Source organism: Littorina saxatilis, linkage group LG12, assembly GCF_037325665.1.
Source record: "Littorina saxatilis isolate snail1 linkage group LG12, US_GU_Lsax_2.0, whole genome shotgun sequence".
Classification (NCBI taxonomy): domain Eukaryota; kingdom Metazoa; phylum Mollusca; class Gastropoda; order Littorinimorpha; family Littorinidae; genus Littorina; species Littorina saxatilis.
In genome coordinates, this window is record NC_090256.1 from 41,975,326 (window position 1) to 41,990,420 (window position 15,095).

Genomic DNA, 15,095 nt, shown 5'->3' on the forward strand with positions numbered 1-15,095 from the left:
ACCAGTGACAAAACTGCTTACATCGCTTGATGGCTGCACCAGGTACGTTGGAGCTGGGGATGGAGCAGTCAAGGATGTAGGCATCAGAGCTGCAGGTGAGGTCAGTTCCCTCGCTGCATGGGCAGTACTGCACAGCCTCTGCTAGTCCTGCGTCTTCCTCCGGGCAGTAGCCGTTGTACAAGGATGCGTTTTGTGACACCCTGTGAAAAACATCATACTTGTGTCAGGATTTTCTGTATTTTCGTTTCCTCGTCAATAGATGATGTTTGGAAATACAGTAACTCTGTTGGGTTGTTATGGGTTGTGCTTATTTTATTTGCTTTTCCCCACACACACACACACACACACACACACACACACACACACACACACACACACACCACACACACACACACACACACACACACACACACACACACACAAATAATTTCATCTTCACCAGATCACAGTGTTTAGTCAGGTTACCTTAGAGTGAATTTCATAATGATTCAGACAGTAAACATTCAAGTGGTCTCTATGTGTGCCCTCACCTCCAACTTCTGGAGAAGGTTTTGGTCCCACCGACCAGATCGTTGTCGGCCGTGTCATCATAGGAGCCACACAGACCTGAGGACAAGCAGAAAGAGCATGAGAATAGACAAATTGCAGAAATCATTCTCTTAGTTTTGTATTGCTGTGGGTTAAGGGTGGAGATTTTTCCGATCTCCCAGGTCAACTAATGTGCAGACCTGCTTGTGCTTTATCTCCCTTTGTGTGTACATGCAAGCACAATTAGACCAAGTGCGGGGTAAAAACGGTCATACACGTAAAAACCCACTCATGCAAAAACATGAGTGAACATGGGAGTTTCAGCACATGAACAAAGAAGAAGAAGAAGAAGTATTGCTGTGGAAAAGCTGTGCCCCACGAAACAGTGAGCCTAACAATCGCCACTGACAACAGAAAATGTTTTGAAATAACTCTGTCAGGATTTTAAAGTGCTGTGTCAGAGCTGCACCCCACACAGTGAGGCAAGCGACCCACCATCGCGTTGAACGACAAACTCTGATGTGGATATCATGCAGTGTACACTCGATATGACAGTTATTTCTCCACATCGTCTGTTAGCAACAAACACCTTCACACACAAGCACATGCTTTTAGAAACCAGTACAAAATGTGTCCTAAGCAGGACAAGAAATGATGCTAGTGTACCTTCTGTGTGTCCAAAGTCAGAGGATGAAGCGGCCACCCACACGTTGAGAAACTCAGGGAAGCGTCTGCGCTTTTCAAACTGAACGGTCACCACTGTGCCTGTTGGCAGAATCACCTGTGAACAAGAATGAGCATGTCAAGATTATACATGTACATTTACTAAATAAAAATAAATCTGCAATGATCAGAAACAAAGACAAAAGCACAGGTGCAGGCACACACATGCACACACACACACACACAGGTGCGCACACACACACAGGCGCGCGCACACACATGTATGCTTCCACGCATGCACAAACACACACACACACGCATGCACACACACACACACACACACACACACACACACGCAAGAACACACACACACACAAACAGACTCCCTGCTTTTTAAGACCAGTTTTTCTGAGATTTATCGATGTCATAAAAGGGCTGCATTCTACTGTAGTCATAAGGGGAACAAAAGCGAAAACGTCCACCACTGACCTTGTACTTTGTTCCACTGTGGTATCGATGAATCCTGAGACCTGGGTGTAAGTCTCCGTTCTTGAAAATCTGAATGGTCATGGGCTTGTTGAAACCGCCACCGGCTGAAGCTCCACAGCGGTCAAAGAGAATGACATCATCATCGGCCTTCACCGCCACAGCACAGTTGCAAGAAGCAACGTTCTTGTTACACTTTCGTAAGAATGTATGCACCTGGAAAAAAAGGGGGTAAATAAAAACTCATGACTCACACACACTTTAGTACACTACCATCGAAAGTCGGGGTCAAACCCGGGAACATGCCCCTAATGGTTTTACCGTGAGGGCGTCAAACAATACTCATCATCACAGATGAAATACAAAATAAACGCAACTTGTTGAAAGTGAACAGAACTGTAGTAACAGAACCATCATTTGGACTAAACATGTAAAGCTACCACGTGTTTCTAAAACTAGATATGTATATAGTGTATAGTGGATAAACTTACCTCATAGCTCAGCGTTGTGTGTCTGTACAAGATGAATTCTCCTTCCAAGAAGTTGTCATAGTAGCTGAAAAGTAGAAAGGCAGGCGTAAATACCACCATAGAATGTTGTCAATGACACAAATCAGTCACGCGCTTAACAAATATACAACTCAGGGGCGGATCCAGGGGGGTTTCCTGAAACCCCCCCTACCCTAAAAAAAATGTTAAAAAAAGAAGAAAAAAAAAGATTTTTTTGTTAAAAATAAAGAAAAACTTGTAGCTCAGATTGCACCAGATTGCTCCATTTTCCTTGATTTTTATCAATTTTTTTCCGGGGGGGCATGCCCCCGTACTTCCCTAGGAGCCGGCCTTTCTTTTCTAAGTGGCGATTTCAGAAAGTAGTTGGGTAATTTGTTGGCTCAGGTTACACCAGCTAGATCGGTCAATTGTCCTTGTTTTGATCTAAATTTGTCTTCTTGAATTTAATGTTTGGAAGGTGTATTGGGGGAAATTTCTTGGCTCGGATTGCACCAGTTTGCTCCATTTTCCTTGTTTGTATCAAATATGTTCGGGGGGGGGGGGGGGGCATGCCCCCGGAGCTCCCAAGGAAGTTCGAACGCTTCACGCCCTCAACTAATCGCTTCGCGTCGTCGAATTGACCCAAAACAAAATAATTGGAAACCCCCCCCTAAAAATGATGTGATCCGCCCCTGCAACTACAAGAGATGAAAGGGGGACAGGTAGGTAACAGGATACAAAGGCAACTGTTCAAGTTCTCACATAACATATACTTTTGTTCTTTCTGAAATTGTCACTATTTGTAGAATTGTACATTCCTGTATTTTTGTATATATATTGCCATGAGCTCGTACAAGACGGGGCTACATGTATTAATAGATTATTATTAGAGCGCTTACTTCCCTTTGCTTATCAGATCTTACAAGAAGGGGCTATTAATAAGTGTTCATTAGTATATTTTCATCATCTGGTGACAAGAAATGGGAGAAAAACTTCTATTTTTGTGTGTGAAAAAGTAAAATAGTGAACAAACCTTCCATCGAAAGTTTTGATGTGAGGGTCATTGACCGACACACACTGTTTGCCTTTGTCCTTGTCAACCACAGTTACCTGCAACAGCAAGACGAGGCATTTGTCATTTAAAATATGGTAATTCATCCAACACTTTCTTTCAAACAAATAAAAAATTCCATTTCTCACTGTTCAAACATCAATCTTTTCATCTGCATCTTGCTAGAAAACTTGCAAATCAAATTGACGTTCTGTTTTACTGAACGCGTTATGAACTTGACATTTGATTTGATTTCAGCACAATCAACAGTGCATTACACATTGTTGACCAAGAAATAAAAGACAAATACATGAAATTAAGCATCCGTTGTCATTACCTACGTTGGCTGTGCACTTTGACAGCACAAGGCTTACTTCACAGCTGAATCATATGATACAGTGCAACTCCACTTTCATTTAGACCCCCCAATTTAAAACTCCCTCCTTTTTTAAGACCTGATTTTCTTAGATTTTGGGAGGTCTTAAAAGGGGGTTCCACTGTAAAACAGTAAACTTTGGTATGATATGCTGTGATAAAAGCTCCTTCACTGGAGTTCATCAAATCGACTCACATCTACGACGCCAAGACTCCAGGAGTTGGTGACCGTGCCCTGACAGGAAATGGTGGCCGTGATGTTGACCGTTCCCGTTGAGTCTCCATCCTGAGTGCTGTCCACTGTCGCTCTCAGCAAGACCGGCATCGGCATGTCCCAGGTAGCACCGGTCACGTGTGTTCCGCACCGGTCATCCTTGTCCAAGCTCTCTACCACTGCCTGAAAACCAAGACCATCGGTCAGTGTTAGTCATCTTCTCTGGCAAAGATGCTGCCAGCTGTGTTCTTACATATAATGTCGGTTCTAAAGTCTAATATTAAAAGGGTGAAGTCGACTAAGCAAAGTCTACTTCACAAAGCTCACTGCACAAAGCTTTAGCACTACACTTTCAGTAAAAAGACTTCGCAAAGTCTTCATGAAGTCAACTTTTGGCTCAATAAAGAAAGGCCTTAAGATCAAGTATCTACTCATGTATTCAACAGAAATAGAAGAGAACATGGAAGCAATACCAACCTGCACCAGTGCGTTGCCTTTGGGACAGATCTGTGGGCCGCTGAAGCCCCCGAGCAAGGCGGAGGTGGTGACCGTGGCGTTCAGGTCCCTGGCAGTGATGGGACACAGCAGGTAGGGGGGGACGTTGGCACGTACAACCAGGTCAGAGTTGCTGCCTTCTCCCTCCGTCAGTGTGATCTGGCTGCTGGAAAGCTAATGGCAAACACATTCACAACATTAACAATGAAAGTACAGTTGTACCTGTCTAAAGCTTCCACCAAACGTGGTTGTTATAGACAGGTGGACCATTATGGAAAGGTCAATTATAGAGAAGAAAAAAACTCATTGGGGATTCTTTGCGCTGGTCATTTTGGACAGGGAGTCATTGTTGAGAGGTGATCACCAGGGCAGGTTTCAATGTACCAGCGATACTGTTTGAAAGCTGTTGGCAAACACATTCCTAACATTAACAATGAAAGTACACAGGTACCTGCCATGTGTGGTACCTCTGCTGAGAGGACACCTCCTAAAAGAGAACACTTTCTGTATGTCACCTCAACTGTTATCTTGACCCAAATATACCTGCCATAAAAGACCAACCGCAAAGCATGGACACTGTTTGGTCGTCCCAAAAGTGTCTTTTCATTACAGATACCACTGTAGAAAAGTTGTTATCAACTTGTTCTACTCTCTAAAGCTACAACACTGTTGACAATAGACAAATTCAGAAAATATCTCTGTCAGGTTTGTATGGGTTATGAAAGAGTGATTATCCTTGCTTTTAGTTTGTTTGTTTGTTTGTTCGTTCATGGGCTGAAACTCCCACGGCTTTTACGTGTATGACCGTTTTTTACCCCGCCATTTAGGCAGCCATACGCCGCTTTCGGAGGAAGCATGCTGGGTATTTTCGTGTTTCTATAACCCACCGAACTCTGACATGGATTACAGGATCTTTTTCGTGTGCACTTGGTCTTGTGCTTGCGTGTACACACGGGGGGGTGTTCGGACACCGAGGAGAGTCTGCACACAAAGTTGACTCTGAGAAATAAATCTCTCGCCGAACGTGGGGACGAACTCACGCTGACAGCGGCCAACTGGATACAAATCCAGCACGCTACCGACTGAGCTACATCCCCGCCCTCTTGCTTTTAGTGAGACAAAGAATTCACAGGCATGTCACTACCAAGGGGTGTTTATGAAACATGTGTGGTTTGCTTGTCTCACCAAAAGCAAGGGTATTTACTCTTTCACCACCCATACAAACCCGACAGAGTTATTTCCAAACATCATCTATTGAAGAAACACAGTTATCTTCAAACAAAATGTACTTCAATTCCATCATTTTGTATTTGACAATTTGCTAAAATGGTCATGCAACATATGATAAAGTGATACTAACCTGTATGGTGATCACGAGAGTTGTTGTAAAGGTGGGGCCCTTCAGTGAATTGCAGTCATACACATAGCATGCAGTCACTGAGCAGGAAACCTGGAACACAAGCAAACAACTGTTGAGCTTGGGTTAGGGTTATAAAAGGGATTCAATTGATCTGACAGTTTGTGGGAATTTCTGGCAAATTTGACAAATCTGAAGACTGAAAATTCCACTGTACCTTAGTCTAGACACACATGGCACAAAAACACACAACAAGAATAGTAATTACCATAAACTACCTTGTATACGCCCAGTATCGAGTAAACGCCCACCCCCTACTTTTGGTCAAATTCTGCACACAGGATACAGTACCTAATAAACGCCCACACCCCATTTTCGATCATTACAGTAACGGATATCTTTTTTTTTATAAATGTGTGCATGTGTGTGTGTGTGTGTGTGTGTGTGTGTGTGTGTGTGTGTGTGTGTGTGTGTGTGTGTGTGTGTGTGTGTGTGTGTGTGTGTGTGCGTGTGTGTGAGAGAGAGAATGAGATGAGAGAGAGGAACGTCAGTTTTGTGCAAGAACGCATCCTTTGAACTCTTCAATGCCAAGTGACCAAAATATCGTTATTCTAGCAAAGGGTATAGTACGTAGTAAACACCCACCCCCAACGTTTGGGCAAAATTGGTGCATGGGTGGCGAGTGGGCGTATACAAGGTAGTTTACGGTAGTTAAATCAAAGTGAGGCAAAACACATCAGGGTGCTGCCTCTCTGGAGTCATGGAAACAACAGGTAGTCAAGGAGCGCCACCAGGCATAACGTCTATGATGCCTTCGTCATAACTTTCGTCACATACACAAACAAGGTAAGTAACTCAGTGGAAGTAACCCAACAATCACAAAGAGTGCTGTTTTTTTGCCTATTCTAGGACAAGTAATTAAGCTTTTAAAACAATTCCTTTTGCAAGCTGTCTCACCTCAGAGTTGTACGTAACATTCTCCAACAGTTCGAAGGGCAGGGTGTCACTCTCTGTGAGGCCGAGAACTGTGGGTCCCTGTACGCTGACACCATCCACCGCCCAGGCCGCGGTGTAATGGACGTCGCCGCGCGGCAGTCGCTCCCAGGTGCACTCGAAGTAAGGCAGGCTGGTGTTGGCATTCACTTGCGCTTCCACTTCTGGTTCCTTGGTCAGTGCTGGGAGCTCTGGTCACAGATACAGTAAAGGTTGAGAGAGAGAGAATTGAACTTTATTGAACTTTATTTAACAAGGATTAAGATTTAAGATTTAAGGCTATGCCTTTTCTTAGAGAGAGAGAGAGAGAGAGAGAGAGAGAGAGAGAGAGAGAGAGAGAGAGAGAGAGAGAGAGAGAGAGAGAGAGAGAGAGAGAGAGAGAGAGACAGAGACAGAGACAGAGAGAGAGAGAGTGGATGGTGTATGTGCATGTGAATTTGTGTGTGTGTGCGTGTGTGTGTGTGTGTGTGTGTATGTGTGTGTGTGTGTGTGTGTGTGTATGTGTGTGTGTATCTGTGTATCAGTGTGTGTGTATGTAAGAGAGGGAGAGAGAGAGACAGACAGAAACTTAAGATTCATTATGCAAACATAGTTAAATCAGGGAATTCAGGTACAGTGGAGTCCGGGTACAACGAATCTCAAGGGAGATACATTTTAGTTCGTTATATCAGTAATTCGCTGTAGAGTTTTCAACCCTAAATGGCCTCAAGACAAGTTTTCCCACTCACCTTCAAATGATCGTCCCATCGATCTTTCCTTGGAGAGTACAATCTCTGCATGTTTTCAACAGCTTCATAATATAATCCATAGAGAGGCATAGTTCAAATGTTCACTTTACTGTAATTTTAGAAGTAAAATTTAAAAAGTCGTGTAAAAGCATGTACCGTATTTTCCGGGTCATAAGGCGCGACTTTTTTCCTCCTCGAGTGTATCAAAATACGAAAAAAATCAAAGAGACCGCCTGAGTACCAGTCAAACAACTTGTGATAATGCATGTTTCAGCTACTAGGTACTACCCTGGCCATGTTTCCTCTCAAGACATCAAAGAGACCGCCCCATAGGTTAAACTCGGTCACTGACCCCGGTGCAGGAAGTGTTTCCTCTCTCAGACTATATGACAGGGGAACCACCTCTCATAGCTAAAACTGGCCATTGACCCCTGGGAAGAAGGTCAGTGTCAAGGCATCACAATTGACCTGCCTTTGATCTCGCCGCACACACAGAGCACACATATTTCCACTCTGTATTCTTCCTTTGATGTGCGGCTTATTTTCATTCTTCGACCGTTTGTTACCGGTATACTTTTACTTGTGTTTGTGTATTTTTGTCTTTGGAGAGAATTATTGACATCAGTTCGTTGTAGCCTTGTGACTTTTAGAGACAAAACGGTTCTGGGGCGATGAAAACGTGTTTGTTATAAGAGGAGTTCGTTATGCAAATGAGTTCAAAAGGTTCGATGTAGCCGGAAAGTAACAAGTAAGAAATAGAAGGCTGTCTGCCGGGAAATCAATGGCAGTTCGTTAAAAGCTGGATTTCGTTATACCCAGGTTCGTTATAGCTGGACTCCACGTAACAATGTTTTGAATGCATGCGTGTGCTGGAGTGACTTCGCTACCGATCATTGGTACGCGTGCACTTTCGTAGCTTGACACGATTTTGATGTGACGTAATTTATGAAGCACGATGCTAGTCAGTATGACGGCGTAGAACCGACGCTTCGAGCAGACGTGACTTGATCGCAGACGACCAGTCGCTAACTTGTTAATATCGATGCGCGGGAGTTGTTTGATAAAATGATAAGTCTCTTCATGTCAATAGTCACTTACGGACTTAGTTGTTTAACGACGGTTAGCGGAATTATGTTAGGGTTATGTAATTCAAGAAAGAATCGGATTATTTGCCGGAAGTTAGTGATTCAGGGTCAGAGTTCACCGTAGCGCATGAGCATGCAAAATAGTCCAAAGATTTGGGGTCTATATAACGTTTCGAAATTCGCGCGCTCAAGGATTCCTTGTTAATCGGGAATCTTACTTTAATCACTCCTTGTCAACCGGGAGTGTAGTTAATCCTACATTTTCTCAACGTAAGCTATTTTTCCTTTCACTCATTAGTGTGTCGGACAACCTGTTTAATCGGTGTCCAAGAATGTGGGGTTAGTTACCAGTAAAGATTCAGACGACCTGTTTGACCGGTGTCCATGAGTAACCAGGGGAAATGATAGGTAGCGGACAGTGATGACTAGGACCGACGAAGACGTACGATGAAAGAGAGCGACAGAAAGGAAGAGAAGCAGTAACCATAAGGGGTGTGATGATTGCGTGAGAACGACCGGAACGCTGTTAATGAAATAAAGATTCTGTGAAATGTTCAGCCACGGTGTGGGCCACATTATTTGAAAGGAAGACACTGATTGCATCGGGGAAAAGGGGGGGAAACAGAAAATATTCTCACATACATACAAAACACAACGCGAGGCCACTAACAACATCAAAGAGACAGAGAAACATTCTGCACACTCTCCCCGGTCTTAATCAAATCTGCCACAGTATCATAATTTAAAGAAGTCTGTACCATTCATCAGAACCATCATGAACGAAGTTTTCTCACTGACCTGTGATGACTCCGATGATTTTCAGCACTGGTTTGGGTGCAGTGAAGATCTGCAGTGCTCCAAAGAGCAGCTGAGCGTAACAACCTAGAGTTCCCGGTACCGGGCCGCCGATGTACAGGTTGGTGGTTTTAGTGGCCAGCGTCTTGCGAAGAGTGTACCTCTGGCTGCGGACCGTCTTCTCTCCTACAGACACCTGCAAGCCGAGGTCCTGTCCCCAGCTGATTTCATAATCAGCAAACTGTTCCAGCACAGGCTTGTCCAACTGTACGGTCCACTGATGTTCTGCGGTGCTGACCGAGACGAAGGTCCAGCCGCGGTAGTAGTAGACCGCCACACCGCTGTGGTCCTCAAGGTCGCCGCCGGAGGTCACGATGTACATGTCCTCGCACAGCGACTGCACCTTGGCGGTGAAGGTCAAGGTGAAACCCAGGCTGCAGTCACCGGGGTTGGGCAGAACAGTGTTTCCGCTCTGCGTGTCCAGCGAGGCTGTCTGGTTGATTCCGTCCAGTCCCACGAACTTGGCCCCGCCCTTGCCGTTGACCAGTCCTACACCTTCTGACACGACCAGGCTGGCTTGGTTGCCAAGGTTGGTCACCACTTGTCCTTTGCTGATTGACTCAAACAGGAAGCGCCTCTGCAGGGCTAGCACATCTGAAACAATGCCAGGAAAGAAGATAGCTATGATCTTTGTCCACAAAGTGTGTTTTGAAGAGATGGTGTAATTCATGTGATCATTATCCACAATTTGTATTTTGCAGAAATAGTGTAATTTGTGTGAGCATTATCCACAAATTGCATGTTGAAGTAGTGTTATTAATATCAAAGTGCAGTTCTGAAAACAACTATGACTTATTAAGGACAGAGAAACCCTTGTCAATATGATACATGTATTCCTGTAGTCATTCATCTTCCATTCCCAATATAGTAGTTTATGAGACGAAAAGTTATTTCCCCTTATTTTACAGTGCTGTTCTATATATACACATAAGTAACCCGAAGAATGTTTAATACAAACTTAAATAAGCAAAATACCATAATGTACATGTCTATAGGTTATAGAAACACACAAATACCAAGCATGCATCCCCCAGAAATGGAGTGTGGCTGCCTAAATGGTGGGAAAAAATGCCCATACACATACATAAACACTCACTTAGGCTAAAACACCAATGTACATGGGAGTTGAAACCCATTATTACAAAATAAGAAGAAGACGTCTTGTACCATCAACCACAGAATAGCGTACCTTCAGTGAGTGACCACTGCGTGGTGGAGTTGTCCGGAGAGCAGTAGTAGCGCGGGTCATCAGCAAACACCGTCTGACACATGTAGCACTGACCGTTCACTCTGCACAGGTTGTCCTGTCAAACACACACAACCAGATGTAATTGGTACGTGTAAAATAGAAGGTGCCATAAAAAAGACCATATAAAAGTCAGTGTCCTTCCATGAGAGGTACTTTTAAGTGATTACAATTCTGTGTCTCAAAAGCAAGCTTCATTTTCTGTTACACACCTCAGCAATGAAGGTCAGTTTATAGCACTGCAATGTCCAAACAAACAAAGAAACAAATAAAGAAACAAATAAATAAATAAATAAACAAAGACACATACAGTGGAACCCCACATTTAAGACTCCCTCCCTTTTAAGACCTTGTTTTCCCAGACTTTCTGTTCAGAACCTCTGTGAATTTACCCCATTAAAAAAAAAAAAACTCCTTTTTAATCGTGTAGGCGGAGGGACTCTGGGTTGTCGTGTGGAATGCCTGTCCTGGGCTGCACTAGGTCTCCTTTCTTGAGGTCTAGTGTTAAGACCTGATTTTCTAGAGGTCTTAAAAGGGGGGATACACTGTACATCACACTGAAAGCAACCAGCATTTCTCAGCATTGTGTACTGACCCGTGGGGTGCACGTGACGTCTGTGCAGCTCTCACATCCACTGTCGTGCACGATGTATTGTAAGGCCGCTCCAGTGTCAAGGCCGTTCAGACTGACGCTGACGTTCACGCTGTAGTTGACCGACAGGCTGCAGGCCACAGAGCTGTAGCCCAGGAACGTGGCCGGCACAATGACGCTCTGTGACTGGACATCGGTGCCGGCATTGACCTACAACAGCAAGAGTCGGTGAAATGAAGGTTTTTTACACTCACAGTTACAGTGGAGTCCGGGTACAACGAATCTCAAGGTATACATTTTAGTTCGTTATATCAGTAATTCGCTGTAGAGTTTTCAACCCTAAATGGCCTCAAGACAAGTTTTCCCACTCACCTTCAAATGATCGTCCCATCGATCTTTCCTTGGAGAGTACAATCTCTGCACGTTTTCAACAGCTTCATAATTTAATCCATAGAGAGGCATAGTTCAAATGTTCACTTTACTGTCCTCCTCGAGTGTATCAAAATACGAAAAAAAACAAAGAGACCGCCTGAGTACCAGTCAAACAACTTGTGATAATGCATGTTTCAGCTACAAGGTACTACCCTGGTCATGTTTCCTCTCAAGACATCAAAGAGACCGCCCCATAGGTTAAACTCGGTCACTGACCCCGGTGCAGGAAGTGTTTCCTCTCTCAGATATGATAGGGGAACCACCTCTCATAGCTAAAACTGGGTCATTGACCCCTGGGAAGAAGGTCAGTGTCAAGGCATCACAATGGACCTGCCTTTGATCTCGCCGCACACACATTTTCATTCTTCGACCGTTTGTTACCGGTATACTTTTACTTGTGTTTGTATATTTTTGTGTATTTTTGTCTTTGGAGAGAATTATTGACATCAGTTCGTTGTAGCCTTGTGACTTTCAGAGACAAAACGGCTCTGGGGCGATGAAAACTTGTTTGTTATAAGAGGGGTTCGTTATGCAAATGAGTTCAAAAGGTTCGTTGTTGCCGGAAAGTAACAAGTAAGAAATAGAAGGCTGTCTGCCGGGAAATCAATGGCAGTTCGTTAAAAGCGGGATTTCGTTATACCCAGGTTCGTTATAGCTGGACTCCACTGTATTGTGAAAATACACATCTCTTGGCTATTTTTAAATAAGGTTGTCAAGATTGCAGTGTACACCATTGCAAATACATTAATGCTTGGGTTTATCTGCTTTCTTTCTTCACCTGTGCAAGGATAGAGTAGCTATGACAGCATGACAAACTACACAAGGTCAACTGGGGTCATGCACCAAATAAATACACACAACCAGCCACACGCTTGACATCATTGTTAAGAGGATGAAAGTCGCTTGTTCATTAATATGCTTGTTATTCTCTCAGGTGCCAGGACATCGTTTCCGCATAACTCTCACTTACTCTTGTTGCACATGTAGCATGCATCTAGAGCATTTACATACAGTAGTGAACAAACAATGAGGGCATGAAATCAAGGCCCAAATTGTAGCTTTCTGCTTCCACCAGCAACCGCATTTGCTGCCTGTTACGCTACATTGTTACACACTTACTTTTATTGCACATGTTGTACGCATTTAAAACACTTACGTCCCATTGTTTCTCAGATCTTAAAATAGCGCTCTGCTTCATTTGATTAAGATGATAGCTAAGACTGACCTGCACAGGAGTAAAGTGGCACGAAAGGTTGGCGGTGTTGGCAAAACCGGTGCCCACCAGGACGAGAGTGTCGGGGCATGGCCCCTGGCGAAGGTCACAAATGGGGTCACCCACGATGTAGGTCAGCACTGGGGACGTGGTCAGACTGACCGAACAATCCGCTCCAGTGAATCCCGCATCGCACTGGCATGTACCTGTCAAATTACAATACAATCATGGAGGAAATGTACATAAACTAGAACGTGTCTAGTTTAGGTATATCTCCTCTTCGGTTAAAGGTAGGAACCTAATTTTTTGCTAAGACGGTGTGTCCCCCACTTCCAAGCTTCACTCCTAATTTCTGCTCAATCAACCCAAAAAAACCACCAGAGATCTAAGTGCAAACAAACAAACAAACAGAGAGGGGAGGGCGAGGGCGAGGGGGAGGGGAGGATTTGCATATGTGTCTGTCTTGACGATACATAGAGACTGTCCACATTTAAATGATGATAATCTCATCCATACTGTTGGGATGCTAGCCTTAGATATGAGACTGATGAGGGGATTGAGACAGATGAGGGCATTGAGACAGGTGAGGGCATTGAGACAGGTGAGTGGGTTGAGACAGGTGAGGAGGTTGAAACTGGTGAGGGGATTGAGACAGGTGAGGGGATTGAGACAGGTGAGGGAATTGAGACAGGTGAAGGGATTGAGACAGGTGAAGGGATTGAGACAGGTGAGGGGATTGAGACAGGTGAGGGGGTTCAGACAGGTGAGGGGATTGAGACAGGGATTGAGACAGGTGAGGGGATTGAGACAGGTGAGGGGGTTCAGACAGGTGAGGGGATTGAGACAGGGATTGAGACAGGTGAGGGGATTGAGACAGGTGAGGGGAATGAGACAGGTGAGGGGGTTAAGACAGGCGAGGGGATTGAGACAGGTGAGGGGAATGAGACAGATGAGGGGAATGAGACAGGTAAAGGGATTGAAACAGGTGAGGGGATTGAGACAGGTGAGGGGGTTAAGACAGGCGAGGGGATTGAGACAGGTGAGGGGATTGAGACAGGTGAAGGGATTGCGACAGGTGAAGGGATTGAGACAGGTGAGGGGATTGAGACAGGTGAGGGGATTGAGACAGGTGAGGGGATTGAGACAGGTGAGGGGATTGAGACAGGTGGGGGGATTGAGACAGGTGAGGGGATTGAGACAGGTGAGGGGATTGAGACAGGTGAGGGGGTTGAGACAGGTGAGGGGATTGAGACAGGTGAGGGGATTGAGACAGGTGAGGGCATTGAGACAGGTGAGGGGGTTGAGACAGGTGAGGGGATTGAGACAGGTGAGGGGATTGGGACAGGTGAGGGGATTGAGACAGGTGAGGGGATTGAGACAGGTGAGGGGATTGAGACAGGTGAGGGGATTGTGACAGGTGAGGGGGTTGAGACAGGTGAGGGGGTTGAGACAGGTGAGGGGGTGAGACAGGTGAGGGGGTTGAGACAGGTGAGGTGGTTGAGACAGGTGAGGGGATTGAGACAGGTGAGGGGATTGTGACAGGTGAGGGGGTTGAGACAGGTGAGGGGGTTCAGACAGGTGAGGGGATTGAAACAGGTGAGGGGATTGAGACAGATGAGGGGATTACCTTGTTGACACTGGCCCTGGCCTGAGCAGTTGGCCGGACAGAGGGTGGCGATCAGATCAAAGTCTGGCCGCAGCTGACCGTTGAGCTCCACCCACAGGGTGACGTTGGTCATCAGGTGATACAGGCAGGTGAACTGCAGGCTGTCAATTGCTGTCAGTGTCCAATGCTTCTCACCTGACACCTGTACAACATGGGCGGTTGGTTGGTTATTGTTTTTTTTATCAACCCAGCAACCCGCATAACATACACGTCAGAGTCAGTTATTCGTTGCGATTGCTAGTTGACCACTTGTTATTGTGAGTCACATTCTGGGGTGAATCTTTTCCACAATGCTTGAAAATCCTGACAGTGTTATTTCTGATTAACGTCTATTGACAACTATACATGCATAGAGAACTCAAACTATATTACAGAAGGATATTAGCATTAGTTCCATATAGCATAGTGTCACGATCTGGTGACATAGACCAAGAAAGTGTCACTCAGTAGGGTGCCTTCTCTTGGTCAGTTGCGACTGAAAGCGCCTGTGCGTGAGTCGGGGCTATGCAGCAGAGTTTTGCTGACAGCGCGACCACGGATGGTTTGTGCCGCACGGTTTTTTCGGGGATAATTTTGCTTGGCGAGGCAGAATTGTCGATAGCTGAACTTGTTATGTGACAAGGTCAGT

General features: G+C 45.0%; 1 protein-coding gene across 2 annotated transcripts in view; it reads right to left on the reverse strand.

Annotated features, from left to right (window-relative positions):
* Positions 1 to 15,095, reverse strand: part of LOC138981980 (uncharacterized) — a 275,745-nt gene that overhangs the window by 116,848 nt on the left and 143,802 nt on the right. For both annotated transcript variants that reach the window (XM_070355180.1, XM_070355179.1), the window contains exons 96-110: positions 14,429 to 14,609; positions 12,814 to 13,007; positions 11,160 to 11,366; positions 10,508 to 10,622; positions 9,262 to 9,912; positions 6,615 to 6,841; positions 5,661 to 5,750; positions 4,283 to 4,474; positions 3,788 to 3,988; positions 3,199 to 3,275; positions 2,169 to 2,232; positions 1,681 to 1,893; positions 1,195 to 1,309; positions 531 to 606; positions 22 to 200 (exon numbers count right to left, since the gene is read on the reverse strand). In XM_070355180.1, the coding sequence (XP_070211281.1) occupies positions 22 to 200; positions 531 to 606; positions 1,195 to 1,309; positions 1,681 to 1,893; positions 2,169 to 2,232; positions 3,199 to 3,275; positions 3,788 to 3,988; positions 4,283 to 4,474; positions 5,661 to 5,750; positions 6,615 to 6,841; positions 9,262 to 9,912; positions 10,508 to 10,622; positions 11,160 to 11,366; positions 12,814 to 13,007; positions 14,429 to 14,609 (2,782 nt within the window). The remainder of the gene's footprint in view (positions 1 to 21; positions 201 to 530; positions 607 to 1,194; positions 1,310 to 1,680; positions 1,894 to 2,168; positions 2,233 to 3,198; positions 3,276 to 3,787; positions 3,989 to 4,282; positions 4,475 to 5,660; positions 5,751 to 6,614; positions 6,842 to 9,261; positions 9,913 to 10,507; positions 10,623 to 11,159; positions 11,367 to 12,813; positions 13,008 to 14,428; positions 14,610 to 15,095) is intronic.